Source organism: Penicillium malachiteum (assembly GCF_028827825.1).
Source record: "Penicillium malachiteum strain IBT 17515 chromosome Unknown utg000001l:1.0-8184562.0:1.0-8186909.0, whole genome shotgun sequence".
Classification (NCBI taxonomy): Eukaryota; Fungi; Ascomycota; class Eurotiomycetes; order Eurotiales; family Aspergillaceae; genus Penicillium; species Penicillium malachiteum.
In genome coordinates, this window is record NW_026643094.1 from 6,743,741 (window position 1) to 6,761,921 (window position 18,181).

The following is an 18,181-nucleotide window of genomic DNA, read 5'->3' on the forward strand; positions in this document are numbered from 1 at the left end:
TAATCGTTTCATTCTCGTCACTGAGCCAAATGCTTATATTCTAAGAGACATAGCGATGTAATTCATCGGGTTCTATTATACTGACTCCAAGAAGGCATAAAAACTAGAAAGAAAATCTTTTTTTAACTTGATCTAAATACTACACAAGTTTAAAGCAGCCGATTTGCTCTTGGAAACAGTATGATTCCCGGGCAGCTCGTACTCAATTCCTAAGAATCATGAGTGATCCAGGATAGGAGCGAGGGAAATGAGTCTGTCACCACATCGTACTATGTTGCTGCGCGACAATAGAGGGTTGGCTATGAGACTGTCTCGGCCACGGCAGTTGAGCTTCACTCAGCTTAAGATTGGCCCAAGGATTCTACACGCTCTTTTTGCCCGTGCATGCACACCCTTTTTTTCTCTCAGATCAGGCATTGATGCTTGACGGCGCTTACGAAAGTTGCCGGGGGTCTGCAGAGTAGAACCCTGGAAGGTACATGTACTCGGTACGATGTGCCCTGAGTTCTTCTTCACTGCGTCGTCGATATCGTGTAAGTCTGGGAGATAGGTATTTGAAGGATCGGAATCTCGAGATTGAGGAATGAAGCCGAAATCTTTTTTTGCAGAACATCCGCATGTAAAATGACTATTCTCAGGATTCAAAAAACCGAGCGTTTCTCCGTCTCCGCTTCTTCCTGCTGGATCCAGGTCGTATCTGTGAGAGTGAAAAATGAGCATTGTCTTTTTGGATAGAATACGGCTTAAAGCTTACCCGTGAGGTTCTTGAGTGGCGCTGAACTGCCGCAAGTCAACCAGCTCCCCCATCGGGGTCCTGGGATGCGTCTTGGTATATAACGACCTTTGCATCAGAATTACCTGCATGGAGACAGTTTCAAAATCTTCAAGATTCGCATTCCGCGCCTTCGAGGACCTTTTCCGCTCTTTTGCATAGACGCAACTCCAATCCACTTGCGGGTAGATCTGCTTAAGGTCGTGGAGAAGCAGATTGACATGGGCTTGTCTAAAGTCAGAAAGCATTTGGTACTGATGGGCAGCAGACACTTTCTTGGCCCTTTTGTGAACTTTCTTGCTCAGCTTGTCCTGAGATAACTCCGACTCAATGCGATCTACTTTAGTCCATGAGGGCTTTTGGCCTGGAATGGGATCGGCTTTGAAAAAGTCATAGGCTTTGTATCGCTCCAAGGGGCGACCAATGGAGCTGCAAAATCCTAGAATTTGGTCAGCTAGAAAATTTTACAGAATTCCCAGCCCGCGAAAGGTAGGCTCACCATTCTGCACGATATTAAAATCAGAGTCAAAATTGGAATATCTTTGACAATCATCTCCATACTCAGAATCGAGAATCTGAAAAGCCATTGTCAAAGAGATTCGCTGTATATTGCATACTCTGTTTGAGGGTGAGAATGATAAGGCTCTCTCATTGAAAAACACTGAGGACATCCATTCTTATACCAATTGTGCGTGCGGTCAGGTTTCCTTCGCCCCAATAATATTCTTGCGCTCAGCCCCATCAATCGCATAACCCGGGTTAATCAAGGTTCAGATTTTTCCAGCTTGCTTGTCCAATGGTCCCCACCTGCTTTCAAAATGTGGAGAAAATTTTAACCCGGGTGGAAATGCAATCAAATCAAATCAAATCCAGGTGGAATGGGATCAGAAAATAAACACATCAAACATAAACACGTCAAAACTCAATACAGACAGAAAAATACAAACAGAAAAATACAGATGAAAAATGACGAAGTAAACATGTCGGAGCAATGCGACACCGTATGGGCTAGTCACGTTCATGAGCGAATGGTAGTGAGGACAAGATCAAGCGGAACGTGGTTTGCAAACTGGCCTCGGGCGTAAGAAATCCAGGGGGTTGCATACCTGCATGGGCTTTCCACTGCATGGGCTCTCCACCCTAATAACGTGCAGGATCCTTTCAAAAACACGTCACACCGCACTATGACTATAGATAGACTAGACATATGGGGTTGCCTCACCTATGGAAATCCGCTTTCTAGCTATCTATAGAGGCAATTTATGACATACTGAACTTTTACAAAGCTACCACGGCAGCGGATCAAGTACAAGACACAAATTCATGGAAGACCGTATCATTCCAGGTGGAAACTTTCAATTTTTAGAGGTCAAGCTAATAACTTAGAAGCAGCAATTTTCCATGATTAGATAGACAATGACATCGTTTCACTCCCCACAATACCTGCACACACTCACATATTTCATCCTCGGGGAGAGATCATTGACTTGGCGGAGAGGCGCATATTCTTACAAAACGAGAAATTTTTCTTCTGAAGGCCAGACAGGTCGTGCAAAAAGATGTCACGAGGACATCAGCCAGTGAATCTCCCTGTCGGTTTGTTATTAATCATATTTCTTTTTAGTCCACGATGAGCTCACAGACGGTTTCATAGCTCAAATACCTAGATATCAGAAAGTTAGCCTCAATCAAACACTTTGAAGAATTCTACCGTATAATGTAAAATCATAACACAGTCGATAGCCCGGACCTGGTTTTCAGTGAAATATTATAATGGGATCTGCGGAATTCTTCGTTGTGGTTCGTGGCTTCAAGGGCGGCCAAAATTCATACATGATCTCTTCCAGCTACATTCCAAGATTATCCAAGCGAAGGAATTAGTACCTTGGGAAATACTGGGAGCAACGGAGCATTTGGATCGAGAGAAAGCGCTCTGTACCTTATGGCAATAAATCACAACAAGGGCTCTTCCTCTGAATAGTTGACTTTCATTCAATGCATGATAGAATGTCATAAGTGATTTATCCTCGTCACTGAGCCATAATCCTCACATTCTTAGTGAGGTAGCCATGTCATTTATCGGTCTCTAGGGAATTGACTTTAAGAGCGCAAAGAAAGAAAAGCCTTTAAATTGATATAAATACAACACAAGTCCGGACCACCCAATCTGCTCTTGAAAGCAATGTGATTCCCGCGCAGTCAGTATGTACTTCGGTCCCAATAATCACAAGGACTCCAGGAAGAGTGTGAGGGAAATGAGGTCTGTCATCATATTATACTGTGCCGCTGCGCCACAGTCGAGATTTGGCTATAATACTGTGTCGGTGACGGCAGTTGAGCTTTGCTGAGCTAGGGACTGGCCCAAAGATTCTGATCATAATCACCCGTGCTGGTGTGACCCCACAATAATGTTCTCGATAACTCGATCGATGCGGCCCCTGGGATGGGAGTAGGCTGCCAAACTTCAGGGCAAGTTGAGCGAGGTAGGAGAGGAATGAGATGCATGACCTCCACCACCGGTGGTGAAGGTGGAAGCAGGGGCACGAACAAATTCGATATCGCCTGCTTTGCCTCCTCGCTCAATCCACAAAGTAGCTCTCCGGCGCCATCTCCCTCCAATCCTTCCAGAGCCTCAGCATTGGCACGGTACACGAACTTGTTAGCTGCTCGTATAAACTCCTCCTGTAGCTTCTTCAGTTGGCTTTGCTTCCCCGACCAGTCCCAGGTGTTGGCAGCGGTATTCACTGAGTAGATCTCTTTATGATAGTCCACCAAGGCCTCGATTGTCTCCGGGGTCAGCTTGAATGCAACCTCATTCCGAGAAACCATGTCAACATGTACGACGTAGGCCTCGATATGGATCATCTGATAGTTAAAGAGACCTTCGATGAGTGGATCCTCATCCTCCCGTAGTTCCGCTTCGGGAGCTTTGGTAAACATCATGGAGCATAGGGTCCAGATCGCATTTGGCGACGACAAGGTCTCTGTCAAGCACCGGGTATGTTGGGTGACGTTGTTCAGAGGACGCTTGACCCGATTTACTTTCTTAAGAGTCGCCGTCAACCATGGCGCAACCTTCCTATTCAAGACGACATTCGGGGAGGAGCGTGGCGCAAAGGCCGCAGCGGAAGAGGGAAGTAACAGGGTTGGCATTGTATCTCTCTGCGAATGAGTAGACCTCCAATTCGAAGAACTGATCAAGGAACGAAAATACCAATTTGTGACAGATCAATCTTGTGCTCTTGGCGAATGTTTTTTGGAACCAGAAAGATTGTGTCTGCGTAATATTAATGTGCAGTCAGATGGGCAGGAGGAAGAGAGGATAGAAAAGCATATCATATGCATTTCTTGGCAAAGAGAGATGCGTCCCAGGAAGGGTCACGATCAGGGGGATTATTCTTAGCGTAGAAGACTAGGATTTTATACCGCAAAAGAAGGACCCCGACCCACCCACTTATCCCAGGAGCTGTTGGCAAGATATCTGAGAAGTCACATGGCTCTCACAGAAAAATACAATTGATTGACATCCTTGAGTGTTTGGTCATAAGCTTAGATCGAAGAAGAATCGTTTCAGACAAATGACACGGAGCATATTCGTGGCTTTTTATTGTTCTAAATCTACTTTGTACTTATCATCCCACGGTAAACCAGTAATTCTGAACACGGTAATGCGTCTGTGAGAAGATCTGTCTCATCGCTGATTAAATTTAATCATGAGTTGGGAAGATATCCCATACTTGCAGATGCTTGAACTACAGCGTTATCGGTCTTGAAATGACTTTTAACCTTTTATCCAGGGAATTTTTGGTTGTTTGCCTAAATAGCCATGTCCCTTCCTCACGCCGCAAACGCCGCAGGTTTATTAATTTGATAACTATATTCATTGTATCAAGCCTCCTCCAGCTTGGTGAATAATCTTTATTTATTTATTCTACTGAGGATTGTACTTTTGGATTTAATAGACCTATGAAACATTTAGGTAAAAATCTACAATAAGCGAGAGCTATTTTCATACCCAGAGCTACATTTTCGACCACTGTAGTAAAATTTGCGGGCGCTTTTCCTTGTGAATGTTGCTTTGCATCGCGGACAAACCGATTTTGGAGCTTGGCCGTTTTTCTCCCGCTGGTGTCTCAAGAGATTTCTCTGGCACGAAAAGGACTTTCCATTGCAACCATGGTCCCAGCATTGTGGTCTGTCCACTAGTAGCTCGTTGCATTCGGGGATTCTCTGAGGTCCATTCTTGAATGTCATTCCTCCATTTAAGTCAACCCGTGGTATGGAAGCTACATTTTGTAAAGCCTGAAGCGTGAGACTTCCAAGAGAGCTACTGGGCTGATGAGAAAATTATCTTGGCAACCACCTCGGAGAGATGATTGTAACTCTGTGACTTTAAGTGGGAAGATATGGTCGCCGCACGGCCAGTTGGATGGTACTAAGCCCCGGAGAGAATACTGGGACAGTCGGATAATCATTCGGATATCCTAAAATATAACTCATAGTTAGAATCTTTCATTATAGTCAGATTGGTAGGAGACATTGAGAGACGAACCTGGCTTATGATAAAGGTATAAGCCGCCATGGTGTGCCGTAGGATATATGTTCATTATGCAAAGAGTAAGAGGAAAAAAGGCATTTGAGCGCGAATCTGTGAATCCAAGGAGAAAGAAAGTAGAGGGAGCAAAATCACCGCTATAATTGATATGTGACCAAGGCAGAATTAGCCCTAAGAACATACTCATCCATTGACACGATAGTGATCCACTAGAAGAGATCAGGGCAGACCAATCCAATGGATTGCCTCCCTGATCCCTTAGATCAACCAATCGACTTTGACACTGTAGCCCGAATACTTTATCATTTTTCAATAGCCCACATATATAATACCAGTATTCAATACGCTCGTCATATTTGGAATTTTCTAGGCTACCCACCCAGTGCACTCGGCTCAGTCGTAAGCAAGGTGCTTCAGGTGGTCTCCCATTGCCAAATTCTACCAGTGGCGTGACCAGATTAGTGGACAAGTATCCAAAAATGACGCTCGGATCTGTCACAGCCTACCGAGAGAAAACCGAACGACGCGCGCAGCTCAGCAGAGGATGACTGCCTACGATATCACCCTTAGATTGCATTTTTCTGAATCTTATGAGATTATAGCCCCGATGGACAAAGAGTGATGGATAAAGTAGAGAAAATTGAATGTGTATACTGGATGTGACCAAGTCCTTCAAGCCGGTTGTGCGGGTGCACCTCGCCGAAATAACCACACTCACAGTCACGTATCTGAAATAGCATGCCTGAATCAAATTAAAAGTGGGTACACTAGATAGGCCTTCCCCGGAGACACTCCTGTTCAAGAGCAGATATTTGGGGATTTTCTTTCCATTCGAACTATTCTTTCCAGGCCATATGGGTCTGTGGAAATTGGGGCTACCGTCTTTTCCCTGTTATTTTACTCCTGATCTCAGCCTTTGCATCTCTGTACCAGTGTAAAAGTTTCCTAGCTTCGCATCTAACCAATCAATCATTCTCTCTCTGATTCTATCTATGGATATGTAAATAATCATCCCGAACCGTAGTGGTAGCAAGCCGGTTAATTCTCTGCTGAGAGAAAATGATTCTCAGATACCAACATATTTTTTAAAGGTTCTGAACCGTGGTCTCGCATAACAAGCAATGTGTGATCGGGGTGCCAAGCATTCAATTGCGGAGAGAAATTCAGGACTTGGGGTCTGGCCCTGACACTTCTGAAGGACGATTTCCTCTCTGTCGATCTGGGAATCGGGCGGAGCCACCAGGGGCAAACGCAGCACTTCAGGACAAAACTGCCGGAGAGCTCGTGTGATTTATCACTTGGAAGAACACGAGGTATCTAACAAGCTCTTTACTCCAAAGTCCGTTACCGTTTTATAAAGCGAGTAAGTATCCCCATCATGGAATCAAATCGTGGTACACAATCCCAATATGTTTTTTCATCAAATTTTTAAGTGGATTGAATCCAGCGTCCGTCTTCCCACCGCCATTACAAATTGCTGGACTCCGGTCGGAGAACCAGGTAAGCACCCAGGCTATTTGAAAAACAGGACCACCGCTGACGGATCCTTTGTAGATGAGCAGAATTCTTCTAGGACACTATCCAATCGACCAGCATCACATTTGGTTGGAGCCAACCCAATCCTTCCCGACCCATTCAAGGGTATCTCTCTGGCCAGAAACGAAGCACCCAGAGAAATCGTCGTTGAGCAGCCCAGCTCCCATGATCTTGTTATCCACAATCCCACGCCACCACTTGGTCCTGAACGTAAATATGAACCTGTATGAAATGGCTGTCACGCTCTATATAAATCTTCTCTAATCATTCTAACAAGTCAACGCGCAAGGTCCAGCTTGATTTTTGACATTCCTGTTTGTTTTATTGGGGTGGGCGAGTTCATATCATCTTGTACTATAATCAATGGAGCCGGGATCAGGAAGCGCAACCAGGTGAGATAAATAAATATCTGCCAGTATGCACAGAGTTTTATAATATTGCATATAAAGATATAGGCTAATTTTACATCTGCTCTATCATATCTAAATAATCCATATCAAATGGAGGGCTTTAACTTATGTGGTGCTAATGATCAAAAGCGATTCATGCGTCTTGGCGATATCCAGTCACATAAGTTGGCTCCAATTAGGGCTGGGTAGCCCGGTAAGAGTTTCGCACGAAATGCCCATACAGTACCGGCTCTATTAATGTAGGTCTGTGGGTCCGATGGTGGTACCGGACAGACCCACCTGTTCCCAGAAACAACACCAGTCCGTATTACGTGGTTTTTCAATACAGCAGAATACCATGGTTTTCAAGTACCATTTGGCCAGCGATACCCGCCCTCTTGATCTGAAGCACCTAGAACAAGTCACGCCATCTATTCATTTTGTACAGCGCCTCCTTTTCCTCTAACAGCGGAAAAAGCAGAAACATCAATAGATTCATTGACTTGGTAAAATGAATTTATGAAACAGGGAATGTCCTAGATATGGAAAACGAGACCGGCCACCCTGACGCAGGACTGGCGCTTTGGGCGCGAGACAAGTCAAACAGCCGAAACTTGACGCACTAATGAGTGGATAAGAGGCTGCTTGCATTTCTGAGGTCGGCGGCGCATGACGCGTCGAATGGGCTGATCCTGCTGCTTGTCTCTGGTAGCAGGGCCGCCAATAGCACCAAAGGAGATGGTTAACCAAGTATGAAGAACCAATTGATCGCTAGTTTGGGTACGTAGCTCCGCTGTAATTTATACTGGGTCTTATGTCCAGGTTTTCCAGCTATGGTCCTCTGCCGATCTTTCGCATCCGATGTGACCTGCCAGGAGAAACAGCAGCAAGATGCCGGGCACACTGTCCGATTGTCGGGGTCTAGGTCAAGCCCAGCGATCAATAGATTACTGAGGCTTTGTTGGGTTGATCGGCATTCCGTCCTACCTCGCTTCGATGGGTCCTTGCGACTGACCCACAAAACATTCTCTAGGAGAGGCTGTCCGAGCGAGCAACGCGTCAATGAGTCTCGGGCAACCACGGCCTCATATGGTTACGGGGATGTGATGCATTCGTTGCTCCACCCACCCATAGGATCAGAACGACTGGTTTTGCCTAAGCGTATCCAATGACTGGCCAGCGATTGACCAGAAGGCATACACTGACCCTGGCCCGGCAGACTTTGTTAGGGTCTTGGATCAAGGGGATGAAGGCGTAACAGGGTTTTGATCCGGAAATTCAATAGTCCATGGCAGTTTCCACATTTAGAAGCTTCTCGGGAAGTTTCCCCCTTGGGAAACGAACCGGAAGTGAGGGCGGCCAGCACATACCATCTTCAAACAACATCATGTCTGACGAGCGTCAGTTAAAGAAGCGTCTGTTCCCGTCATTCAATAGGGATGATAAGACATATATTGCGTACCTCGAATGGTTGATAAGTGGGGAATAGGTTTTGAAGACATATCAGTTGACTGGCCCTGTGAGTCAACCGAAGTGGATGAGGCAGCTAGACCACTTCACTCAAGACAATCTCAAGCTCGTTGCCTCCGATGATGCATGGAATGAACGGCGGGAGTCCTCCGGTGTTGCTACACCCGCCCGAAATGTAACGGCCCTAAATTTGATCCTGGGTTGCCAGGTAAACGCCATTTACGCCGATAATCTTCCCGCCAGAAACCCGGTCCTTGCGCCGACCCCCAGCGGTGATTACCATGATTTGGTCCTGAATGGGTACAAATATAGGGAATTCATGATCAGCTGCAAGCAAGACAGTGGTAGCCTTCCAGAACCTGGTGCTCTGTAGCTACTGTTTGGTCATTTCGGAAATCATGAAGGTCCAAAGACTCCGGCGCGGATGAGTCCACTCGGGCCATCAATAAGATGATGAGGGCCTATCTAGATGGATCGCAGGACGACAAGACTTTGAGAAAGTATCGTGGCGGTGCGAAATGGTACAATCGGTGTATGGCAACCCTCTTGGCAAATGGCTGGGGGTACAAGTCTTGGAGATCTTTCTGCTCGGTATGTGTGGAGGCTTCTCGGACTTTCGGCCACGCTGATGACCTATCCGACAGAGAAACGGTCATTGTCAATGTTCGGCCGCTTCAACGACAGTGACGCCGGCAGTGATGGCCTTCTAAGTGCCTGGGTAGGGTTTGGGAGAGTTCCCTGCTCGGAACGAGGCTGGATGCCATACTGCCTCCCCTGTATTGTGCACTTTCTCACAGGGCCTACGGTCGAGTAAGCAAACTGCCCCTTACGGTTGAGCCAGACTAATGCGACATTCTAGACTTTCGCAGATCTGTGACATTCTTGGCTATGGAACGCCCGATGAGCCTCCACTGCAACCGGTTCGCATCGCTTTCGACCAGGCTATACATCAGCTTCTCAACCCATCTGTGCCCACTGGCTAAAGAAATCCCTCCTCGCGGCAGGCGAAGGCTACCTATTCCGCCGGCCTTGCACGGCCCTCTCCACGATCAGATAGTCTAATTTCGGAACGCTGTCCTCTTCGTTCCAGACGAGCTTTTCCATGGTGAGCTGGATGAGGGCAATTCTGTGTTTGTTTACCCGGAAAAAGTAGCCAGCAAGCAGCCTTTGGACGGCGTTGGAGTGCCTGGGGTCTACGAATTCGGGAATGCCAGCGATCACGTTGATGGGAACGACGATGGAGCTGGCGGGGACGGGTTGGGTCTCTGAACTTCGGTACATCGTATAGGTCCACCCCTAAAGCTTGTTAACGCGGCCCGTCATATCTGACCTGCAGTCGTACCTCAATTGCATGTGCCTTAGCAGTAGCTCCACACGCTGCTTCGAAGTAGCTGTCTGAGAATAAGCTCTATTGGCCTGTCCCTCTACCTTGTAATCCTCTCCTGCGATAAGCTGTCCACCGGTCCATATGGCCAGCTCTTCTCGTGCCTCCTGAGCAGCCTTGGATAGCAGGTAAGGGCCCTCTACACACACTTCTCCCTCGGGGGGTGAACTTAATGGTCCCATCTGCCTCGCACAGGTCAGAAGCTAATCACGCCATTGTAATTTGGAGAGTAAATACCATCTTGTAGTCTTTTGACCGCCGGCCGTCGTGCGTCCATTTTCGGATGCGGGGCTGTGTGACTGCGGGTAACGGGATGACCCGCATCACGTCGTACCTCTCGAATCCAATCAATCGTTCGACGGTCCCTTGCTCGACGGTAAGGTTACGTGAATTCACAGGCCATTGAGAATGGGTTGTGCTCTATTCCAGAGATTAAGATGGAGAAGCAAAATGAATGGTGTTTCGTCCATGTAGTATAAGGCTGGTGTAGATCAAGAATGAAGCCCCGCCATCGGAGTTAATCTCCAAGGTACAGTATCTATCTATAAACAGCCAGATGACGTCCCTCGGAAAGAACAGTCAATATTCATTTGAACAACAACAGTGTATTTATCAACCAAATCATGTATGAAATCGAGTAAGTCATATTCATTTGCAGAAGGAAAGTCCTTTACGCCTAAAGATTCCTTGACTCCAGCCGCAGCTTTCTGGCATAGCACTCGTGGAAAGGGTCCGGGGTCAATAACCACGAACGTCAAAGAATCATTCCCAGTTGAATATTCTCACAAAGGATCAAAATGCAGATGGAGTAAAAGGCACACAAGGCATGAGTCAAATATCCGTGGGACGTACTCAAGATAAAAACAACAGCAAAGGAGACAAAGGTCCACAAGAGAGCAGATTGGGTGATATACAGTCATCTCAGCTTTATGTTCTGTTGAGATTCGCAAGATGCTGTTTCAAAATCTGTCCTCCAGCCCAAGATAGCTCTCCTATCTTCATAGTAATGATATACTGTAAGTTAGCCTTGTCCGATTCTGTAATATGAGGAATATTCCGGCATTGTTTAAGAAGATCGAAAGGGAGCTTGCAACCGTGTGATCCTGTGAAAAGGAAGTTAAGAACATTACATAGATCTATGTGAGTTAGTATGGGGATCCTAGTGTGTTGCGTCAGCTTACTTACCATCGCGCTCAAGGTTTGCCGGCCCCATATACCGAACAAACTCTGGCCACCAGATGGGTTTCTCTTTATAAGGTGCCCTTATGTCGCCAACCATGATACCACGCCACTTCCGCAGGACCCCTACGGTAACTCCTTCAGAAAAGATTTTAAAGCTGAACCTATAGAAGTCCTCCCAAATAGAAGGGACCAATCCCTTTCCCGACATGAAGGAATGCAAGCTACTCATGGCATTCATTGCGTCTAAATATTGGTTAGCAATTGCATGAATAGACTTATTTAATACTGACCTTGTATGAGTGGCCTCCCACCCATAAAAACCTCGGACCATTCAATGCAGCAGCTGTTGATCGCAGGGGTGGACTCTGCGCAGCCAAAATGCCCCATTTGATATTTCGCAACATCTGGGGCTTCCCCAATGCTAGAAGCTCGAGTGCCGAAGAAATTAGTCTCGATGTCGCATATCAGGTCTGGGATGATCTCTGGAAACTTCGCGTAACGTGTGATTGGGAGTTTAGTGCCTTTTTCAGTGGCAATTTTAATGGAGAATGCCCTTCTCATGTTAGTGCGGGCTGGATTTGTGGGTAGAGAAGACTCACAGATAGAAACGCTTGCCTCCACCGTTTCCAATCATAACCCATGGGATCCCGATTCGCGGTGTCTTCGCCATGGCTGCAGAGACACATGGCGCTAGGAGTCGCCTGTCGATATGAGCATTGAGTGGCGCTAGATGGGCACTTAGCGGCGCGAGATGGCCGCTTTCGTCCATAGAAAACCGGGAAGTAGCGTGATCCGGCCTGAATCTCTTAGTCTACGCAGGCAAAGACGGAAGGAAAAACTTACTGTGCCTCACCATCTGGCGAATACGACTGCGACTCAACAAAAATGTCAGAGGGATCAACCAAGGTTCCGTCACCCTGGTTCTGCATCCTGATAACGAAATGCCATTCCTGGTCAAATATCGAGCGGGAACCATTGGAAATGTCTTCTTCAAAATTGCAAATCTCCATATGCTGATCAATCTGACCGCTCGATACCTTGGGCTTTTCGGGGGCGCTAGACGGAACAGTCGGCTCAAAAGTGCTTTCCACACGAATTAGCAAACACCATCATGTCAAATGACACAACACTTACTAATTAGATGATTGTGGCGCTGCATAGGGTTTTTGCGACCATTGAAAGCTCTCATATCCGCATCTATGAACCCAGTTGTTAGGAGAAGACAGTCTACCTGAGTTCATGAGGGCGGGGTCAAGGTATTGAGCAGGTAAGTTCGCTGGAGTTGGCGGTCTATTGGCAAGAGGATGATTCTCATGAAAGGGATGAGCCCAATAATTCGAAATATCTGTCAAAGTTAGCTTGTCTGAATGGGCTGGCGAAATATGTGCCTTATGCATGTTCACGTAGCAGAATACTTCACGATGAATACGCACCATAGGGAGAATTACTATTCTGCATGGCGAAAAATAATGATCTGGAATGTGAGACGTTTTTGAGATCACTTGAAGGAGTCTTCTGTTCTTAAATAACTGGGTTAGTGGGAGAAGTCGTGGCGAGAAATGGAACTCAAGGGAGAACAGGGGAGATCCACCAGCTGTGGAGTGGTGCATAGATGGGTACATAGCAATTGCTGCACTATTGATGCATAAGTGATAGGCCATGCATGTGCTCAACTCGATTCATTCCAGGTTACCGCACATGATCCAGAATCGAACGCGCAACTCTCCCCTCAGCTTCCTGCTCCGCTAGGAAGGTAGTTTTAATCCATGGTATTCCGCTGTATTGAAAAACCATGTAATACGGGCTGGTCCCGCTTCTGGGAACAGGTGGGTCCGGTACCGCCATCCTGCAAGGCTATAATTGGACCCCAAAGCTTGGCAGTACTAATGTCTATGGAGGACGTCGGTATTTGGATGTACATTGTTCGGCCAGTCACGATCTATCTGACTGATGGCTAGGCAGATCCTTGCATAGGGCGCTACGCAAAACCGGGTCCGTTAACATACAAGTATATATAGGTTTAATTCTAGCAGATTATGAGAAGCGATAGGGCCGAGCGATTTCCGCATGTTTCTCCACAATGCTACCAATCCCAAGGAGATCTAGCTCAATTGGACTCATAAGGGAGCTGGGTCCAAACGAGCTCATAATGGTCAAGTATGTCCTAGGCATAGGCCTAGAACATACCCCAGAGCTAGCAGCATAAGTATAGTCACGGACCTTCTCTGTCTAGTGGCCATTGTATTGCTTCTCTGAGTTCTTTGTTAACTTTTCTTGTATATATGTTGGAATCAACTACCTAGTATCCTTGGGTATGACCTGCATCCTTTTATGTGACTTTATTTTTATGGCAATTACTATTCTTTCATTCTAGTGACTTGCTCCTCTTTATCCACGCAATCATTCTATTTGGATTGTGTTTATTCCTTTATGCTGGGTAAATGCTATATGGCGATGTATAACACTATTTGAGTTCTCGAAGTCAAGCTATATTCAGATCAACCGCTGCCTCAGTCAAGTCGAGCAAAAATTCTCTCATTCATCGCCTGAAAAAGCGATGAAGGACCAATGGAGTTCATAGACCGGGCACACCCGCCCTTGAAAATTAGACGCACTCTAGATCCCCCTCAGAATGCAGAAAATCAAATCTACTGCGATCATCCAGATTGCGACGGCACAAAGCCGATATTTCGTCGTCCCTACGAATGGAAGTGAGTATCTCCTTTCATCTCCTGCTTCTCTACTAATCTTTGCGTCCTCACTGACATTTTGCGAAGCACACACATGGATAAACATGAGCGCCCCTATAAATGCCCTGATCTAGAATGTAAATGGGCTACCAAGGGCTTTACCTACCCTCGTGGTCTAGTACGTCACCGGTAAGACGCCCACAAGAAAACCATAGAGACTAACAATAATCTGTTTTGTCATCACACTGGCTGCAACCGCAGCAAAAGAAATCCATTTAAGCGAAACGGAAACCTTCAAAACCATATTCATAGTTGCCATATGGGCACCGATGCTCTACTATCATCGGTCATGACTGAACCGGATCCGATAATCACCAGCAAGCTAAAAGAAATTCGAGCCATTGCCACAGGGGCCAAGCGTAAACTCGACTCGCCAGGTGGGGACCTTCTCGATGGGCAGAACGAAGATTTACATGGAGAGGTTGAGAGACTATATCGGGAAGTACAAAAAATAAATCGCAGGCTGGAAGAGCTTGAGCGCATTGTGGCGTGTGCGCAACAAGTAACGTCTCGGACTCCTTAGTTTGAGTCCGGGAACAAGTCAGCGGTACAATGATTTCCGCCTGTTCCACGAGTTGAAGCGCCCAAGTTCTCATCAATCTTTAATATTCTATCTTCATACTTACTTACTTGTGAGATACGATCGTCTTTCTTCTTTCTCTCCAGTTCCATATTCCCAGTCTTCTTTCTTACATTCCTCGCGCCTTCTCTCCTGGAAGGGCTTTATGTTTCCCTTTCCTTTCCGTTGGCCTGTGGTTTTTGAGTTAGTATTAGAGATCTGTGGATTAGTTCAAACTTGTATTCGTCCGTGGAGATTGCGTCTCGCTCGACCCCAGCGGCAAGATCAGGATTGTAAATAGGCTCCATATGCGCGATCAGACCACCCTTGAATCGATTGAATGTGGCATAAATTTCTGTGTGGTGGCAACGATAGGGGTTTAGTTTATGAGGTCGAACTGATAGAACGTCGATGCGAATACAGTGCTTCCCAAAACTAGCGCAACTACTTTCCACTACTCGGTTGTTTCTCCAGCCACAACGCCAAAGCTAGTTAGTGTGTTCTAGTACCCTGTATTTCAACCTACCATGTCACAAAATCAAGTGGGGTGGAGGATCGGGACAAATGAACGGGCCCAATCCCTGGTGCACGTATGCTGCATGACAGAGGGCGGTATTATTAAGGGGTCCGTGCCCAGGGCATCAGGCCCATTGATTAATGATGGCCAATCGCCCCACCTAGGTTTGTGACATGGTAGGTTGAAATACAGGGTAATCATAGGTTGAGCCAATCGGGCCTTGTTCCAAAAATGCGTGGTTCCGAGGGATATTCATCAATACACCGCTGTACTTATCCAAGGTAGTCTCAAGCTATTCAATCCAGTTTGCATGTACTAGTATTTAAATATTCGAGTTTTGAGTTTCTGCTCTTTTTCTCTCCTTCTCTATTTCTCCAAGTTCGTTGCCTGAAATTGAAATGGACCTAAACAATCTATCCTTCAATGAACACGCAACAAACTACTACCAGCATAGCGTTGGTGGACCTGTGTACAATGTGCAATCTCAACCGGGATATATCCAAGCTGCCGGAGCTCGGGAATTTGATGTTAGGACTCGGACCACTGAAAGTCAGGCAATTCAAGATGCTGTTAGTATTGTTTTGGCCAGAATTCATACCCACTGCTCACAGATGTGAACTTGTAGAAGTCAATTGAGTCATGTGATGCATGTCGACTACTCGAGTACCGATGTGATACAGCAAAGCCAAAATGTGGCTTTTGCGCAGATTGGAAAAGGGCTTGTTCATATTCCTCTGCATATTCTCTTTTCCGTCGAGCACAGAGGGTTAGTACTATCCTGAGCAGGACTTTAATCCTTCTTACTCTCGCTGACTTGAGTGATTAGGCATGCCAGCATTGTCGAAAAAGGAAAATCAAATGTGATGAAGAACAGCCGAAGTGCACCTCATGCGTTGAACGAGGTGAGGAATGTGTTTACAGGGAGCTTCCGGAACCTCCCAGGTTTGTTATTCCCGAGGGTTTCAACGCACTCAGTCAATGACTAATACCAATGGATTTTGTAGGAGACTGCAGCCTGTGTTGGATGCAATCGATGCTCAACATAGCAAGACCTTATCTCGGATTAAAGAGCTGATTACCATGAACGAAAATATCAATGCTGACCTTGAAGCAACGGGGTTCTCTACGCAGATTTCATACCTGACTGGCCTAGTGACTGAGATCCACGAAGCCTGTATACAGCAAGCTTGCTTTAAAGTAGGCGTGAAAGAAATGCATTGGAAGGGATCTATTTCAATTGAGCACGAGGCCGCAGCGCATAAGCTCTTGAAGTTGCCTGCAGTTCAAGAGCTACTTGGTTCTCAGTACGATGAAGATTACGCAATGACACTGGAAGAAGAGAGAGGCCCAATTTGTCTTTTCAGAAAAGGCGAGAACTGTTTTTCGGGAAACGCGTCATTGGGTAGCCATGAAACCGGCTCTGGCTACTTGAATCTCGATGAAGGGACGGCTCGGAGATATTTCGAAATCTATCTTGACCGAATACATGAACTGCATCCCTTCCTTGATAAGCAGGAAGTCTCAATCCAGCTTGATGATTTCATTAAGTCTTACTGTACGCGGTCTCTGGTGGAGCACTTGAATGTCCCCCAGCAAAAGCAGCTATTGCAAGTCGGTACAACCGTCGAGAACGCTCGCATACTCATGTTACTTGCCCTTGGGGCAATATGTGAAACAGGTCCAACTCTCTCAGACGTGGATACAGAAGAAGAACTTGATTACCGGCAGCAATACATCCCCAAAATCTGCAAGTTGCCATCCCCCAGCCATCCTACTCACTCAAATTCCAACAAATATAAAGCTTTCCCTGGTTTGAAGTTATACGGACATGCCACAACAATCTTGGGCTATTTTCAAGGGGGGGCCGAGTTATGTCATGTTCAAACGTGCTTGCTTGCAGCGCTCTATAGTGGTCAATTGGCCCATCCATTCCAAAGTCACAGTTGGATTCATCAGGCAGCTCGGGAGTGCCAAATCCTTGTGCGCCAGTATGTCTCACTGTGGAATTCTTTTACTCGTCTAAACTAATAGTGAATATTGTTATCTAGGTCACGATACCAAAGGATGGAAGAGGGTCGCAAAAAGGACATGTATAGCTTTGCCTATTGGACAGCTCTGCAGCTTGAGTGGTTGGTCTTCATACTAATTATCATTTACTTGATTAACCATTAATGTTTGTATAGTGATATTCTAGCAGAGCTCGATATCCCAGCAAGTGGGCTCCTACAGATTGATAGCAGAATACCAACACCAAAGGGAATTTTCACCCTTGCATCCCCTGCCGATGATCGAATGATGAGAATCCACTCTACGCAAATCTATCTTTGCAAATTGCTCAACAATATCTTTGCTGAACTGTACAAGGTTGGAGGTCAGTAAAGTTCCTATTTACTAAATTTTGATCTTCTTTACTGATTATATCTTAAAGAACCAGCACAGGATAGGAGTCAAAGCAACTGGTTAAGAATACCAAACATCCTGAGCGAGGGCCTTGAGGCTTGGCGCACGAGTCTTTCTGGTATTATTATCTGGGCAGACTGCGACCCTCCTGCAAATAAAATCAACGATGCTTGTTTGAGAGGTAAATACTACAGAGCTCGGTATCTTATTTATCGACCCATTTTGTGTCAAACTTTGAACTTGAGCGCAAAAAGCGCAAGCATGAAACTAAGTGATTTACCTTTGGCGCTGTATCATGCTTGCGAGGCCTGTGTTAATTCGGCGATATTGAGTATCCAAGCCTTTGATGGAATTGAAGACCAACTCATTGTCCCTGATATTTTCAGTACTTCCCATGCGTAAGTCTTCCTTGCAGGGAAAGAGATGTTGGAATTATAAGCTAATCCAAACCTAGGCAATTTGGTAATATGCTGATCCTTTCAGCGACCTATATGTCCTTTCTTTCTCACCTTATTCCGCGCACTACTCTTGATCATCTACTTCGCCGTACAATCAGGTTTCTCCTACGTAGCAAGAACATATCCCCAACCCTTCGAGCGGACGCTCGAATCTTGACAGAAATTCATGAGAGGATTTTTAGTCCCAAGGTCCCCTCCATGTTTGGCCC

At 46.1% G+C, this 18,181-nt stretch overlaps 6 protein-coding genes across 6 annotated transcripts; 3 read left to right on the forward strand and 3 right to left on the reverse strand.

Annotated features, from left to right (window-relative positions):
• Positions 1–750: 750 nt before the first annotated feature.
• Positions 751–1,359, reverse strand: N7483_002510 (uncharacterized protein; the record flags this gene model as incomplete). Its single annotated transcript, XM_057085947.1, has 2 exons — positions 751–1,211; positions 1,272–1,359. The coding sequence occupies 2 exons, from the start codon at positions 1,357–1,359 to the stop codon at positions 751–753; spliced, it is 549 nt and encodes a 182-aa protein (XP_056952096.1).
• Positions 1,360–3,121: 1,762 nt separating this feature from the next.
• On the reverse strand, positions 3,122–3,925 carry N7483_002511 (uncharacterized protein; the record flags this gene model as incomplete). Its single annotated transcript, XM_057085948.1, has 1 exon — positions 3,122–3,925. The coding sequence occupies one exon, from the start codon at positions 3,923–3,925 to the stop codon at positions 3,122–3,124; it is 804 nt and encodes a 267-aa protein (XP_056952097.1).
• Positions 3,926–6,705: 2,780 nt separating this feature from the next.
• On the forward strand, positions 6,706–7,170 carry N7483_002512 (uncharacterized protein; the record flags this gene model as incomplete). The annotated part of the gene is made up of 3 exons (XM_057085949.1): positions 6,706–6,738; positions 6,761–7,087; positions 7,141–7,170. 3 exons carry the CDS (start codon positions 6,706–6,708, stop codon positions 7,168–7,170), a joined length of 390 nt encoding a protein of 129 aa, XP_056952098.1.
• A 1,619-nt stretch (positions 7,171–8,789) lies between these two features.
• N7483_002513 (uncharacterized protein) lies at positions 8,790–9,705 on the forward strand (the record flags this gene model as incomplete). Its single annotated transcript, XM_057085950.1, has 4 exons — positions 8,790–9,022; positions 9,192–9,313; positions 9,367–9,532; positions 9,582–9,705. The coding sequence occupies 4 exons, from the start codon at positions 8,790–8,792 to the stop codon at positions 9,703–9,705; spliced, it is 645 nt and encodes a 214-aa protein (XP_056952099.1).
• A 28-nt stretch (positions 9,706–9,733) lies between these two features.
• N7483_002514 (uncharacterized protein) lies at positions 9,734–12,298 on the reverse strand (the record flags this gene model as incomplete). Its single annotated transcript, XM_057085951.1, has 7 exons — positions 9,734–9,992; positions 10,065–10,288; positions 10,344–10,471; positions 11,292–11,531; positions 11,579–11,841; positions 11,888–12,085; positions 12,132–12,298. The coding sequence occupies 7 exons, from the start codon at positions 12,296–12,298 to the stop codon at positions 9,734–9,736; spliced, it is 1,479 nt and encodes a 492-aa protein (XP_056952100.1).
• A 3,460-nt stretch (positions 12,299–15,758) lies between these two features.
• N7483_002515 (fungal specific transcription factor domain-containing protein) lies at positions 15,759–17,493 on the forward strand (the record flags this gene model as incomplete). Its single annotated transcript, XM_057085952.1, has 5 exons — positions 15,759–15,880; positions 16,036–16,056; positions 16,119–17,102; positions 17,163–17,243; positions 17,298–17,493. 5 exons carry the CDS (start codon positions 15,759–15,761, stop codon positions 17,491–17,493), a joined length of 1,404 nt encoding a protein of 467 aa, XP_056952101.1.
• Between the last annotated feature and the right edge of the window lie 688 nt (positions 17,494–18,181).